Source organism: Varanus komodoensis, unplaced genomic scaffold (assembly GCF_004798865.1).
Source record: "Varanus komodoensis strain SLA01 unplaced genomic scaffold, ASM479886v1 scaffold43, whole genome shotgun sequence".
NCBI lineage: Eukaryota > Metazoa > Chordata > Lepidosauria > Squamata > Varanidae > Varanus > Varanus komodoensis.
Genome location: NW_025335985.1, coordinates 5,957,427 through 5,973,120, shown reverse-complemented (window position 1 = coordinate 5,973,120; position 15,694 = coordinate 5,957,427). Strand labels below are relative to the sequence as shown.

Here is a 15,694-nt window from a genome sequence, read left to right as displayed (position 1 = left end):
GAGCATGAATGGCTTCTGCAGGCAACCCCTTTACTGAACTGTGGGGTTGTTTGTTTAGTCCTGAATGTTAAGAATGCAAAATACAAAAAGCAGCTTTGAGTAAATACCATATACCTTGAAGACAATCTGAGCAGCATCCATGAGAACGGTCAGGTTTGTACATTACTTGAACTGGCAATTCAATGGTAAAAAAATCACCACACCACACCACACCGCCACAGCCCTAGAGTCATATAAATTGTGGCATAAACTGGCAGAAAGAAAGGGAGATTTGGGACTGAAAGCTGCATTTCTCCACGACTGGAACTGCAATAATTTTGTCCCGAGTTGCTTGCATGTTCAACTTTTCTCCAGATAGGAAGAAGTGAAGGTTTCACAAAAGCACGAGAACCAAAAACACACCAGACTGCTTGGGCATGGAAACACAGCTTGCACCGGACCCGATCCATGATCCACACCCGCTTCTGTTAACTTTGTTTTGGGAGCCTCTCAGAAGCCAGCCAACAAGGGACGAGAGGAACCCCGACACAAGTTCGACAGGGTTCCAGGTTCCCAGGAGTCCTTATTTCCCTAATATGGAAAAGGCAGAGTCATCAGATGTTTGCAAAATGACCTCAGGGGTAGTGCAATGCAATCTGCTCAACGTTTCTGTAGAAGCTGCCAGATAGTTCAGAACAGCCAACCTGCCATTGGATAAGGATTAATGTTTTGTTTTTCTATTTCCTAGAGAGACGTCCAAGCTTCAGTGCAAGGCATTTTCAGGCAAAGCAACACGGTCAAATCCTTGCGCATTCTCTGCACTATTAGGATCTTCATTTGAACACAGACTGCCAGTTACCACCGCATTCAATCAATTATGCTTTAGGAGTTGCAGCATGTGGAGCAACCTATCATTTTGGCAAAGAGAGGAGCACACCGCAGCCTATATGGCCAGATCATATGTAACAAGTAGACACTGTCAGAAATATGAACTTTTTAAAATCCTCAGCAGCTTCATATGCTCTTAGAACAACACAGCAATGGCCACATCCTGAAGTTTTCACATGACAAGTTGCCACGCAGTAACTGTTACCTGCGTGCACACATCCAAGATGGCAAGATTCATGCAGGAGTAATTTTCAAGCTTTGGCTGCATCGTGAGAAGGCAAGACTCCCTGGAGAAGACAATCAGATAAGGGAAAGCCGAAGGCATAAGACTAAAAGGGAAGAGCAAATATGAGATGGACGGACTCCATCAGGGAAGCCACAGCCTTGAACTCAGGAGAGCTGAACAGAGCTGTCGTGGACAGGAGATTCTGTAGGGTTTTCCTTCCTGGGGTTGCTCAAGTCAGAGAGGACCTGACAGCACATCAGAACAATCCTGAAGCTGAGCCCCATGGCCCTCCCAAGCATTCGTCTTCCCTTCATTTCCACTGGCTGCTCTGCCTCACCACTCCTACACCACGCCCTGACTTAGAAGACTACTCAGTGCTGTGTTTATGCCTTCAGCCTGTCCCGCCTGTGGCTCTTGCCAATGCACAGGCACATTAACTGGCACAGCTTACCGGGTAATTTCCATGCATCTCTCTTCAACTTGAATGGTTGCTTAAGTGCCACAAAATAACCATTAATTCTCCAGGAAGAATTGTGCAAGCCAAGGAAGAAACACTTGTAGCTGATATCTGAGTTTTTATTTCAGATTTATTTTTATTTAAAACTTTCATATACTGTCCCATCACTGATGTCTCCGGACGGTTTACAACAATACTCCGCTGAGTAATTTCTATACTGTCAAGAGATCATTTCAGACACCTGCAATTGAGGTTCATATTGACCCGTCAGGACAAGCTCTCCGCTCTGCAGCACTGAACACGAGCGCTTTACATTTGCCAAAGCTAAGAAGCTTAGTAGCTATGCGCTCTTTGCTCACAAGGCATATAGTTCAATGGGAGAGGTACCACTACAGCATTTTGTAACTCTCTCCAAGGTGAACAGAACAACAGGCTAAGAGCCTTTACATCTGCTCTATGGCTTGCCCTCTCTGGTATACAGGGACTTGGGTGGAACAGGGAAGTAGGAAGACCAGGTTCCTGATGCTTTTCTTGCATAGCGCAATACGGCGGTTCATTTTCTAGCCCAACAACCCACAATTCAGGAGCCTCCCTCCTTGCCATCCCCTATTTGCAGAGGATTACTGCAGAAAGCACCTGTTCATAAGGGTGACCTTTGGTCCTACAAGCCAGTTCAGTATCACTGGCCTATTCCTCTTGGAATTGGCTCTTTAGATCGATTGGCCAAGTGCTGCCTACAGTACTCCTCTAGCATACAAAGAGAGGTACCCAAATTGTAGTCTGGGCTTCCTGGGCATGGAGGGTGTGTGGGACGCTGGACTGCCACCTCTGGGCCTAACCAGCTCAAGCTCAAGCAGAAACTCTTCACAGCACAGGAGATGCTGATCTCCCGTCAAACCAGGCAGGCCAGTACACAATGCACCACTGACGGAGATCTTAAGGCATCCTGGGGGGAGCAGAGATTGTGTCAGGCTTACAGTGAGATCCTAGGATTTATGAAGGAGTGCCTAACATGAAAGTTTGCCAGAAAACCAGGAACAACCCACAGGCTAAATTAGGGCTGGTTTGGGGAAAGTTGCCAATTATCATGGCGACGGTTTGGGTCATGGACTTCTTATTTGCATTTAATCAGTAACTCAAGCCTGCATGAGTCACAGGTTGAGTTCAGCCAAGTAGGGATCAGAGGGTTGCAGCTAATAAGCGCACTTTACTTCTGCACCATATTATTCTCAACCTCTAATGAGAAAATTACAATTGGACAATGCATATTATTCCTTTATTTGCAGACATCTTGCCACTTGTGAATAGGAGAAGCCTTTTGGACATCTCCAAGGATGAACAGGAAAGTGGGGCGCATAACATGCTAGTCCTGTCACAACCCCCCCCCCCCCCCCCAAAGGAAGTAGCTGCAACAACGCTGGCAAGTAGGTCCCGATGGTCACATGAGGAAAAGATACCCTCCATCTTTTGCAGAAGACCCAGCAAGGGATTAGCAGCAGTCCGGTAACAGGTACAGCCTCAGTCTCCTTCCAACCTCACAGCAGAATGCCTGAGCACTCGTGTTACAAGCCACATTTCACTCCCCTGCAGCCGCAGCCTCTCAGATTTTTTCCTGGGTGCCCTTGCATCGATTGGTTCATGCATTTTTGCCCCCATAAACAGCCAAGGAGCAAAAAACAGTCCGGCATACTGTTGGTTGCCCTGTGGGATGACCTTTGCCGGGAGAGAGACATTGGGAGTGCAACCCTGTCGATTCTTCTGGACTTCCGACGCCACTGAGCATGGTATCCTTCTGGACAGGCTGGCTGAGCTGGGATTTGGAAGTACTGCACTGCAGTGGTTCTGCTTCTATCTGACCAACCGATTCCAGGAGGTGGTGCTGGGGGATTACTGTTCTAAGCTGGGCCCGATTCAAAGTGCTAGTATTAACATTTAAAGCCATAAACAGCTTGAGGCCAAGTTATCTGAAGGAATGCCTCTTGCCATATATACCTACCCAGGTATATACATTATCTTCCCGATTCCTCAAGGCACCCCTTCCATCAAAGATAGGAGGATGGCAACCAGAAGGGTCTTCTCATTGTGGCACCCCATTTATGGCAGGCCTGGTGCCTACCCGTTTTTCTTTGTGGTGCCAGGTGCAAACCTTTTCATTTTCCAGGAATTTTAATAGTTAACATTTCAAATTTAACATTGCATGTCATATTACTGTTGTGACTATGTTCCAATTTAACTATGGCAGCAGTGGGCTTGTTGTTGTATTGCTGCATTAGTGATTCTAATGTGTCTGTTTTTATACTTTCTTGACTTGTTAGCTACCCAGAGAGCCTTCGGACTACTGGCACCATAAAAATGAAATAAATAAATTTGGAGGCCAGGTATCTTCAAGCCCACCCCTTCCTAGCATACCGTCTTGCCCCGTGGCCTCATCCCAAGCACGCACTGAAGTGGGGAAAGCTAAGAGTCTGACCGTTGCTCCTGCCTGGACTATTGTTCATTTACAGAGCTGCCGGTCGTTTTCAGCTGAGTGCATCTTGCCTTTCTGCCCAAACTAAAGCCACATTTATCCGTCTGTTTGTTTGCTTGCTCCATTTCTATGCTGGCCCATTACCTAAAGCATGCCCCTTAGGCAGAGATGCTCAGATTTGGAGTTCACAGGAGTTACGGAGTTCATGACTGACTCTGAGGAAAGGGCTGAGTCTGCGAGCTGTTTGTCTCATGTACTTAAACACATACGGATGATGCCAAAACGGCAGCCCACTTACGTTTTGCTTCCCTTGATCTGCAGAAAGGATTATATTGGTTGGGGCATGCTCTGAGATGTGACCTCAAAGTATGCTCCAGCCCAGCACAGTCTGGCTTCCAGGACAACGGCAGAGGGAAGAATGCTGGCAGAGCCACCTTCCTTCCCCAAACCCTCAGCAAAGCTCGCAAAGCCACCAAAGCCAATGTGAGATCATCATGACACCTTGGAGTGTTTATTCCTGTTCCCCACAGTCTGACAGTCATGCGAGGCCATTCCTGTGACAGTCCCTCAGCAAAACGGTTTAGGGGTAAGCCCCTAACATGCAGAACCACCAGGGTATACTCTGCCGTACCATCTCCCCCCCTCAATTACGGATTTCCTCATCCACCAGGGATAACAAGTCCTTGGAAACCTTCTCCAGAGTCTGAGCAAAGTTCAACATACCATGTTTTAACGTTTTATAATGAGGAAATAAATACCAAACCCAGAAAAGCTCACCAAACGCCTGAAAAGCTGCAAGGCTTAAGCAGTCCACATTTGGACGAAGCACAGTGGCCTCACTCACCTGACCATAAGCTTCCCATTTTCTCTCACTGACAACTTCAGCCAGCCTGGGCTGGAAAAGAGACTGTGCGGCTATTTATTTATTTTATTTATTTAGAAAATTTCTATGCCGCCCCATTTGCCGAAGCCATCTTTAAGCTGGTGCAGAGAATGTGACCTCACGCAGTCTATACTGTCCCAGTTGTAAGCACAGCACCAGTACCTGAGCAATTCTGTGACTGTGGCGATGGTGAGGATGAGGATGATGCTCTAGTCAACTTATATTCCACTAGACTACTCCAAAGACTCTCCAAGCAGATTACAATACCACATGAAATAACAGTATTTCACAAATAAAATAAACCATGCATTGAAAAACCAGAAACAAAAGCAGCCTCTCAATCCTTACCTACTTTTGAAGGAGTCCAGCCTGTCATGACTATGTGCACCAGATGTTTGTTCACCCCCATGAAGGCGTCCTTGCCATTGGAGCTTATGGTACCATGATCCTTTTCGGGGCCAAGTTATTTATTTCCCAGTTATTTTAATATTTAAGTCTTGTTGTGCTAGCTTTAAATCTTGTTTAAATATTTTAAACAATTTAAAATATGGTTTTATTACTTGCTGCTGTGTTCCTTACATTGTTTCAGCAGCTGTGGTTGTTGTACTGAGATTGTTGCCACGTTGTATTGTTCTTGTCTGATGGTTTAAGACGAGTATTTTGTGAATTGTATCTATGACTTTTAAATTTGTAAATCACCCAGAGAACCTGTGGGCTGTGGGGCGGTAGAGAAACGTCATCAACAAACAAATAATAAAATAATCCTAACAGATGGTTAGAAAAGCTTTGCCAGAGATGGCCCTTCATGGGATATGAGCTTCTGCAAAGGCTGGCCAGTTTGGTGATAACTCTAACTGCGTTTGTGTCTTGCATCTCATGCAAGGAGCACGAAGCAGAACACTGCCCATCATGAATGAAAGGCCTTCAGCAGCCCCCAAACCACCCTGGAGGTACAACAGAAGCCCTGACTTAATTTGAGGGAGATGCTGCCCCATCCAAGGCAAAACCCTATACTGGACACATGGGCAGAATGCCCTCCAAGATGAGAGAAGGCTAAGAGGAGGAGAAAAAAAAAGGCAGGGGGGAGGACAGATTACAGGCCAGCTCCCCAGCAGAAGAGATTTGAAACTGACCAGCAAGATTCAACCAAGAGCTGTGGGTTCAGTTGCTTCCCGCCCCCTACAGCCTGCAGCTCCAGCTACCAGTAAGTCAGGTCTCCACAGGATCCAGAGTGACGCCAGCTGCCATTTCCAAGCTCCCCCATTGTTCACCGGCATAACCAACAAAGACCTGCAAACGCCCATCGGTGCGATGCCTCGTGTCCTGCCTTGCCTTTACTTCGACCATTTGTCTCTTGAAGTACGCACTGCCCTAACAACTCTGGTATTCCACATATTCGCGTCTCCCCCAGTCCCAGTTGTGCACATTTAAAAATTATGTACTGTACTGCAGAGGGAAGTGCTTCCAGCAAAAGAGGATTGCCTTTTACACACACCCTGCTGATTAACACGGGCTTATCCTGCTTGTAGCATTTTAATGAGAGCAGAATGCTAGCGCTACACGGAGGCCAACCAGATTAGACTCCCCTCCCTGTGACTGGTGCACGAATTCAGCGCTGCCCAAGCCACCACCATGGTGTTACTCAGATGCCCAGCAATGTGTGTTCAGACTGGAAAGGCTCCCGTGGGCCTGACAGCCGGGGCCATAGCCCAGCAGATGTCATGTCAGGCTGATTGCAAGCACGGCTGCTGGGAGTGGGGGAAGGGGGAAGAACGGGATCGTCAAGGAAAAAGGGTCAATTTAAATCACTAATTTGAATCTGCTTTCCCATTGTGTTTCATATATTTCCTGAACAATGGTGCAGATGGGACCACTAAAAGCCACTTAATTTAAAACCAACCAGAGCATTATTTACACGGTGTAATCTGCAAGCAGCCTTTCCCCTCTTGACTGCACTGTATACATTCTGCATGCTCTCCTTTTCCATCAATACAGGAAATATTTTTAAAATGCTCCTATGGCAGCTTTCTTATGCCCAGACTGATGTTGAGAGTAGAATCCTAAACATCTCGCCTTGGAAATAAGTTTCGCTGAGTTTAGTGGGACTCCCAAGCGACTGTGACGAGGCTGCATCCTCAGCATGAGAGTGCAGGAAGATGCTCACTGAACAACCTGGTCTTCTGTTTCGGATGCTGTTCCGTCTGGCTACACCCTATCATGGCCTAGTCTCACCCTCACATAGGTACAAAGCAAAATGATTGCTTGAAACAAGGTTGGATCATGACAGGCAAGACTTGAACAGTTTGCTTTCATCAAGTAAAAATGAAGTGCCTTTGTGTGGTTGGAGTGTTCCCTGTTCATACCTGAGAAAAGACTGGACTGTCTTTTCATACGGACTGAACATCCTACTTAATCAAGAGACCCTGGTTCAAGTTTGGGCAGAGTGCTGCACCAGGACTTGGGAGAACCAGGGGCTAAGTCCCAGTCTGACATGAAGCTCACTGGGGGACTCTGGGACAGCAGCAAAGGTACCTAAGTCGGTCTTTAAGTGACTGGTTTAGTATTTTAGCTGCTGTTTCTAAAAACCTGACTTCAAAAGATTAGGTTTTCTTGTTTTTCAAGAAGTAATTTTTACCCACTGGAGCGGGGCAGTGGTACGGCTGCATTCATTCCCAATGTATCATCATCTCATCTTTTGCCATTCAAAATCAGGCTGTTGATCCCCGCTTTAGTGATTTGCACACTAATCTTTATCTTCTGCAAAAACAAACAAAACAAAAAACCTTAGGTCAGGTATTATATACCCAAAATGAACTCATTTATCTTGTCTTCACTCTGGATTCAAAACCATACAAATCATGGAGGACTTTTAGAAAATGGGACTATACTTCCAAGTGGATTGCTGTGGCACCTCTCCTTAATTTTATATACAGTGGCTATCACAGTTGTACCTTGACGCACATGGCAGACCCCGTGTGCAGAAGACCAGTAAGTACACACTTCTGACCAACCAGCCAATAAACACCTAGCCAAGTAAGGCCTCAGTTCTAGAAGATAGATGCCAAAGTTCTCCAAAGTTAGGCTCAAGACCAGTGATGCCTCCACGCATACTCCTTGCGCAGCGCAAGATGCAAGAAGATCAACTTTCTGCACCAACCAAAAGCGGGTCACCAAGCAGGTAAGAACTGTCACGCGGAGCCTTGCAGTAAAGTTACAAGTCAGTACGAATGAACCCTTCAGTTCCCTGTTTGTCATTTGTGGCACTGAAGCATAACCATCAACAGTGTAAACTAAACAGCCTCCTGCGAAGAGATGACTCTGATCAGGACAATCAGGTCTTTACAAACTTGGCCTTAAGAAAGCAAGACCTTATGGAACAGCACAAGATGGGTCCTAACAACTACCAGGAACCTCTGCAAAGCAAGGAAGGTTGCATCTGCTACGCTCACTCTGCTATGCTGGTGACTGTTTTTATCAAGCCTGCTGAAATTACTCTTTTAGTACCTCCGCTATAGATGTTTCATGAGCAGTTGTTCAGCCTTGATGTACCCCACTGGGCACAAACAGAGACAAAACTCAGAATGTGGCATTGTTGGATGGGGAGGTATGAAACAAAAAGACCCTAAAACAGAGAAAGCAAAGGGGTGGGTGATTCCTTTTGCCACGGACAATCACCCATTCTTCCAGGGGTGTAAGCAAATGTTGACTCTAGATTTCCCTAATGTTTTCCAAGCCATAACATTTTTCTGAGCAGCCCACAAAGAATGGTCACCAACTCACTTCAGAAGATCTTTAGGGGCAAAAGGCAGAAGTGCTACCTAGTTTATCACCTTGACTCCCACCTACATTACATTTTCAGTGGCGAACTCCATATTTCTGTTGTACCAGAAAAAATTTAAATGTTATTTATTAGCAATACTTATATTCTGTTTAATGTAGTAAGATCTCCAAGCAGTGTATACAGAAATATTAAAAACAACATTTTTACACACTATTAAAAACAATTGCAACTGCAGTAACAATTAAAAAATAAAGAGAACACCAAGATGAAGCAAAAGAGCAGAACTTTACAGTTGGAAGGGCCCAATAAAGCCATTAAGTCCAACCCATGCTCAGCGCAGGACTCCAAGTCAAAGCACCACGAAGAGATGGGGGTCCAGCTGCATTTTGAATGCCTCCAGTGAGAAAGAGCCATGACCTTCTGAGTCATTGATTCAATTCTCGTGCAGCTCTAACAGTCAGGAAGTTCTTCCTGATGTCCAGCCAGAATCTGGCTTCCAGGAACTTTAGCCCATTATTCTATATCCTGCATTCTTGCATGACAGAGATCCCAGCCCTCCTCGGGGCTGCTTTCAAGTACTCGTTGAGTGCTATCATATGTCCCCTCAGTCTTCTTGTCTCAAGGGTAAACATGCCCAATTCTTCCAACCTCACCTCATAGGGCTTTGCTTCCAGTCCCTGGATCATCCTTGTCACCCTCCTCTGACCCCTTTTCCACTTCATCTGCACCTTTCTTAAACTAAGCTGCCCAGAAGAGGAAATTAGTACCCAAGATGAGGTCTATTTAGTGCTGAGAACTAGTACTCCATGTGATTTGGAAGTGACGGTTCTATTAATGCAAGCCAATATAGCAGTTGCCTGCTTGCAGCCACATCATATGGTTGACATACTCAGTTTGTGCTCTACAACAATTCTGAGATTCTTCTCATTTGTAGTATTGTTGAGCCAAGTATCCACCCATCCTGTAATTATGCATTTAGTTGCTTTTTTCCCTAGGTGCAAAACTTGGCATTTATCCCTTTTAAATTTCATTCTGTTGTTTGCTGTCCAGTACTCCAACCTAACAAGATTATTTTGAATTGTTTATCTTTCAAAGTATTACCTATTCCTCCCAAATTTGTATCATCTGCACCTCCTCATCTAAATTGTTAATTAAAATGTTGAACAGCACTGGTCCCAGGACTGAACCCTGCAGTAGATCATTAATTACCTCCACCCAGTTTGAGAAGTACTTTTTGAGTCTGATTCTTTTGCTGAACGTAGATCCATCTAACAATTGTTTCCTCTAAGTCACTTTGCTACTCAGATTTCCTGGGTACGTTGTCAAAAGTTTTGCTGAAGTCAAGATACATTATGTCCACAGCATTCCTGGAGTCCGATGATTTACCCAATCAAAAAAACCAAAATTAGATTAGTCTGGCAGAACTTGTTCTTGATAAATTCATGCTGGTGTCTAATAATCACTGCATTATTTTCAAGGCATTTACAGACTGACTGCTTTATTATCTGCTCTAGAATTTCCCCAGGGATTGATATTTAACTGATCTGGGGTGCCTCAATTATTCCTTTTATCCCCCCCCCCCTTTGGAAGGTAGGGACAGCATTAGCTCTCCTCCATGATTTCTCAAATGTAACAGAGGTCAGTTCCAAGAGTTGTTTTGCCAATTCTGTTCTTACTCTAGGATGGGGGTATCGGGCCACAGAAATTGGAATTCAATTCAAAGTCATGAGTTGCGGCTTGACCATTTGCCTCTCAATCTCTAGCTGCAACTGTGCACCTTCAGCTTGTACTTCACGTTTGACAAGCAGACCACAGACCCTCTTATAGGAGAAGACTGAGACAAAGCAGGAACTGAGCACCTTGGCTGTCGCTTTGTCATCGGTTATTATTTTGCCATGCTCACTAACGTAGATAGATGAGCCACTTCTTCCTTTGGTCTTTTACTATGTATGTAGCTGAAGACTTTTGTTGATTGTAAACATCCCTTGCTAACCTTGGCTCATTCTCAGTTACAGTCTTCCTGACACCATCCATTTAATTCTGTGCCACCTGTCCTGCTTCCTTTATAACTTGACTTTCCTTCTATATCCTATAGATTTTTTTTAAAACCTTCAGGTTTCTTCTGTTGATGGTGTCTTTTTTCCTTGCGGGATTTGCTTGTGCCTTTAGAATGTAATTATTTCAGAATTCCAACCCCTGGACTTTTTAAAATTATACTTTTATAGGAGCTTATTGTTGATCTGAGTTTATTAAAACTGACTTTCCTAAAATCTGGAGAATGCATTTGGCTACACTCAGTTTTTGCTTCCTTTAAAATCAAGAATTAAAATACGACATGCACACTTTCCCAGAGTTCCCATTACTGACACTTTATCCACTAAGTCATCCGTTTTGGTTAGAATCGGGTTAAAGATAGCCCATGTGCTAGTTCCTTTCTCCATTTTCTGTGTGAGGAAGTTCACAGCAATGTCAATCAGAAATTTCTTGGAAAGACCATGTTTGGCAGAATTTGTCATCCATGGATATCAGGAAAACTGAAGTCATTCCATTGCTTACAATATCATGCTTCTTGAAACACTGGCAGTTTGTTTTTCAAGCTTCATCTTCTCCTAAACTGTGTGGTTGGTGACAGACACTGAACCTCCATGTTCTTTTGATTCGTTGCCCCATTTATTTTAATCTGAATGTTGCCGATGAACCTACTAAGCAAACTCTGCAAAGAAACGTGGCCAAACCAAGGCTCACGAGTTTATTTTGCAGCCTGCCATTTGCTGCTGCCACCTGCGGGCACCTGCTTGTGGCTCTCAGGCATCCGACATGTACAATATGTTGCTCTGGCCACCCCGACATACACTGTGACTCTGCCTCCCTTTCTGTTCCTTCTGCTCTTAACCAGTTATATCCACCCAGAGAGCTTCAGATGGCATAGAAATGTAATGAATAATTTTCTTCAGCTGCTGAATCCTAGTCATTCAAGACATCTCAGAAACTCAGTTTTACACTTATCGAGTCATATCTGCCCTCTAGTATTAAGAGTTCAGCTTTGTGCTGTTTGTCTGGATCCCCTATCCCCACCCCTATCCTCTGCTCTGGATATTAGTGCATAAACTCTGAAGACCGTGAACTTTATGGGTTAGCTTCCTTCTGACATTTTTGGAAGACTGTTACTGGGCTCTGTTAGAGCTGCTCTTGTTGGGACAACAGTGGGCGAAGACTTGTGCTCAAGTTTACTTCTCTCTACTCTGCAGCATTCAATTTAAAGCTTTCCTGATAAGCTTCGTACCGTGGCCAAATACATTCTTCCCAGTCCTTGGGAGGCACAGCCACTGCTTGCCAGTGTAGCCCTGAGCCACAGAATCCAAATCTCTCACATTTCCAGCCAGGCGTACACCTGCAATCTTTTTCTTTTCCTTTCTATTCTTCTAAGTATTAGAACTTTGGATGAAAAAACTAACCAGGCCCCACAGCTCCTGAGTTTCCTTCTCGAACCTTCAAAGTCTGATGCATTTCTTCAAAGTTCTGCTTGGCAGGTATCATCTGTTCTCACATGAATGGCAAGTGTCGGTGGGCATCATGAGCATCATGACAAACCTGCGGCCACGGCTCCAACCCACCACACAGAGAAAATGCGTACGCGGCACGTCGATGGGTCCGAGGGACATACATGGCCTTTCACCCTACACAGAAAGGCCATTCCCACAACTTTTCTTCCCTTGCTGCAAGCGCTGGCTTCACCGCCTGTGCGGGACTGGACTTCAGCCTCTTGCTTGGTGTCGCATGGGCTGTGCTGCACCTCTTCCTAGACAGACTGCCCTCCAGTCTCATCCTCATGCAGCTCCACAGTGCCACTGCTTCTGTTCGTCGTAATCAATTATAATGCAAAGAAAGCCTGGCTGAACAGATGCATCTTCGGGATGGGTACGACACACTTCTCCCCCTCAAGGCGCGCAGGGAAGGGCTTTCCAGAGAATGTCACCACCACTGAGAAGGGCCATGTTCAAGTTAATAGCAGCAAATCCCCAGAATTTCAGCCAGAATGCCGGCAAGGCCTCCCCTGAAGATCTCAATGCTTGGCTGGCTACGCATGGGAAAAGACACTCTGCTAGATACCCTGGTCCCAAGTGCTGTTCTGTAGCACAGGGGTTGTGAGAATAGCAACTGGGTGTACCACTGAGCATTGCAGCTGACCCGTTCTATATAAGAGCCGAGCAGAACAAAGGCAGCCCTGAATATTTAGTTATTTAATTTCTATACCGCCCAACAGTCAAAGCTCTCTGGGCAGTTCACAAAGGAAGCACGTTCATCATGCAGCTACCTGGGCCAGGATGGGCATGGCTAGGCTGCCCGTATCCAGCAACAGCAACAGTTGGCACACGAACCAAAGTTGCCAAAGCGCGCTCCAGCAACAGGGATGGATCCCGAAGCAAGCCCAAGCAACATGCGAGCTGCTCTGGTGTGCAGCCCCATCCAGAAGAGACCATCAGTCCAGTTTTCAGACTTAAAATCTGCCAAGCTGTCTCACTTGTTTATTAACCATAAGGGTTGTAAGAGCTGAATGCTGTACAGCAGGACTGCCAAGTCACAATTCACGAAGACGCTCTAGGAAAATACCACACTCAACAATATCACAAGTCGCTGAGAAAGCAAGTAGATGCAATAAGGTCACACTTCCCCTGCCTCCTTCCCAGAGAAGTTCATCCATCAGGGCATACAAGGGTAATCCCCCACCCCACAAAACCCCCGATTCCAGAGGCATTAAGAGCTGAACACTGTAGAACAGTGAAGACGCTACCATTCTCTCAACCCTCTCGCTCGGGAAGAAGGTGTTTGTGACTGGACAACAGGTGACATATTTTGGATCCGGGGAGGATCCCCACCCCTGGAGCAGCCACACCACTGCCTCTGTGAACCTGCATCATGTTCCTTCAGTTAAAAGCATGGGACTTGACAAACACATGTTGACTCCTACAAAACCTGCTTCGAAACAGAGCAATGCCACTAAGCAATGCCCATTTTGAAACAGATCTCAGTAAGTGAGAGAGAACAAAATGTGTTATTCCACCTTTCCCGGGCACAAGTACAAATATTCTTACCTGTGACAAATAGTGCCACACGTGATTTTTGGCTAGGCTTACAGTCTGAGAGGGAAAACGAACATGCAGTAAACACAGTGATGTGCAAGCAAGGTTTACACAAACGTTATCCAGGACAGGCCCTGCCACGCAGGTGTAAGCCAGCACTAGTAGGGGCTCTTTCAAAACCAGCAGTGGCTGTTCTGGTCGCCCACCTGCAGTTTCGTGTCTCAGTGCAGACCTGCTGCCAGGCCAGTATGCTATGTAGACACCAGACAATGCCCAATATATATACCGTCATCATGCCAGCGACGGTAGCATGGTAATAATGCAGAAACCAGTGGTACCTGCCACAAACTAAGCTTTGGGCCACCCCACGCCTTGCACTCATCTCTCAGCATGTGGCTGTGTGTCAGGAATCACTGATTCATTCTAAGTATTTTTAGTCTGATCCTTAGCCAAAAAGGCTCAAATGTTCTCAGGAAGTTTAGAGAGCCCTGCCTGCGGGCCTACAATCTAAAGAGAAAAGACACAAGGAAAATTAGATGGAAGGCCAAAAAAACAATACAAAACAAAAAAAGCTGCCCCTCACCTTCCTGCAAACAGCCTACTGGAATGGCTGCTGGCAGTGACAGCTGACATAGAAGGAGCTGCCATCTTCAACCGGGGCAGCAGTACTTACACTGTATAGCCCAGAATACACTTATGCCACACAGCACAAGCACTCAGGCATCCAGGTGAAACTCATTCATGCCAACAGGATAAGCACACAACCACATTGTACGTACAGCCTACATAATACCAATCCACATGCATAAGGAGCTTACAAAGTCATTTTGTGTTATTAGTGTTTGGTGCTACTTAGGTCAGAGATGGATATAAAATGATATTCAGAGACAAAGGCTGCAAGAGTCTAACATTTTCTCATGAGCCACATGCATTTACATCATTGCTACCACAGCATCCTTTCCCAACCTGGCACCCCAAATATGCTGGACTTTATCCCTCATCCAGCTCTGCCGGCTGGCTGAAGGATAGGAAATATGGTCTCATGTATCTGGAAGGCACCAGATTAGGGAAAGTCCCGTGATATAGGATTTCATTTCACATTGTAAACATGTATGCAACTTATTTTATGTATACCCATCAGCTAATCCTATTATAAACACCACTGGGAACATTCTTTCAATGTAGAAAATATGCATGCATAAGTAGCATAATACAGGAATAGCTTCTTTCAAAACAGGAACAGCGAAGGGAATTTTTAGGCATTACCACTGCGTGGTCGTGGCAAGTTCAGCACTTGCAGCACAACATACATGATCTGGTCAAAACAAAGCATACAGCTTTGTGGGTCAGCTCCCATTAATTGCCACAACCTTAAAACGGTCCAAGTTCCAGCCGGTACAAAGCAGTTCCATAAGACAATGTCAAGATACTTTTGGCCTTTGCTCACATAATCAGCTATACACTCCCCTGTGACCACTCCCTACCTTAACTTCAATGATCTAGAGCTGCAATTCTTGCTCTTGGAACTCTTCAGTAAGGCCAATATATAACTTCAGAAGAATCAAGTGGCCAAGTTTTTCCTACTTTAACCAGAGGTGGAATACTCCTCTTAGATGAAGGAAACTCCTATGGAGAAAATTATGACACCGTGAAGGGCTCAGACTAATCTTTTCCCTAGGGAAGCGTACAAACATGCAATTCTTCTCACCTATATACTGAAGTAGTAACTGAAGAAAAGCTTTGCCATCTGGTTCTGGAAGTTTAATCAAGCAGAGCTAATTTATCGAGCTCCAGAAGAAACAGCCGTTCAGCTGATACAGTCCTAGCAACAACTTCTACTTTGGGGGCAGCCTCAGAATAAGGGCAGCCAGCCAGAGGGGACTTTACAGACCACAAAGGTTAAAGGTTGATGCCACGGCAGTGATGTCTTTT

General features: G+C 45.4%; 1 protein-coding gene across 2 annotated transcripts in view; it reads right to left on the bottom strand.

Moving 5' to 3' along the window:
- UBE2R2 (ubiquitin conjugating enzyme E2 R2) overlaps window positions 1-15,367 on the bottom strand; it is a 61,311-nt gene extending 45,944 nt beyond the window's left edge. The window contains exon 1 of one of the 2 annotated variants that reach the window (XM_044443846.1): window positions 15,247-15,367. Coding sequence is in view for 1 of the 2 variants with exons in the window: in XM_044443844.1 (XP_044299779.1) it covers window positions 7,540-7,566 (27 nt within the window). In the remaining variant the exon portion in view is untranslated. Of the gene's footprint in view, window positions 1-7,539; window positions 7,582-15,246 lie in introns of those variants that run through there. The other variant, XM_044443844.1, reaches the window with a different exon arrangement.
- Window positions 15,368-15,694: the final 327 nt, after the last annotated feature.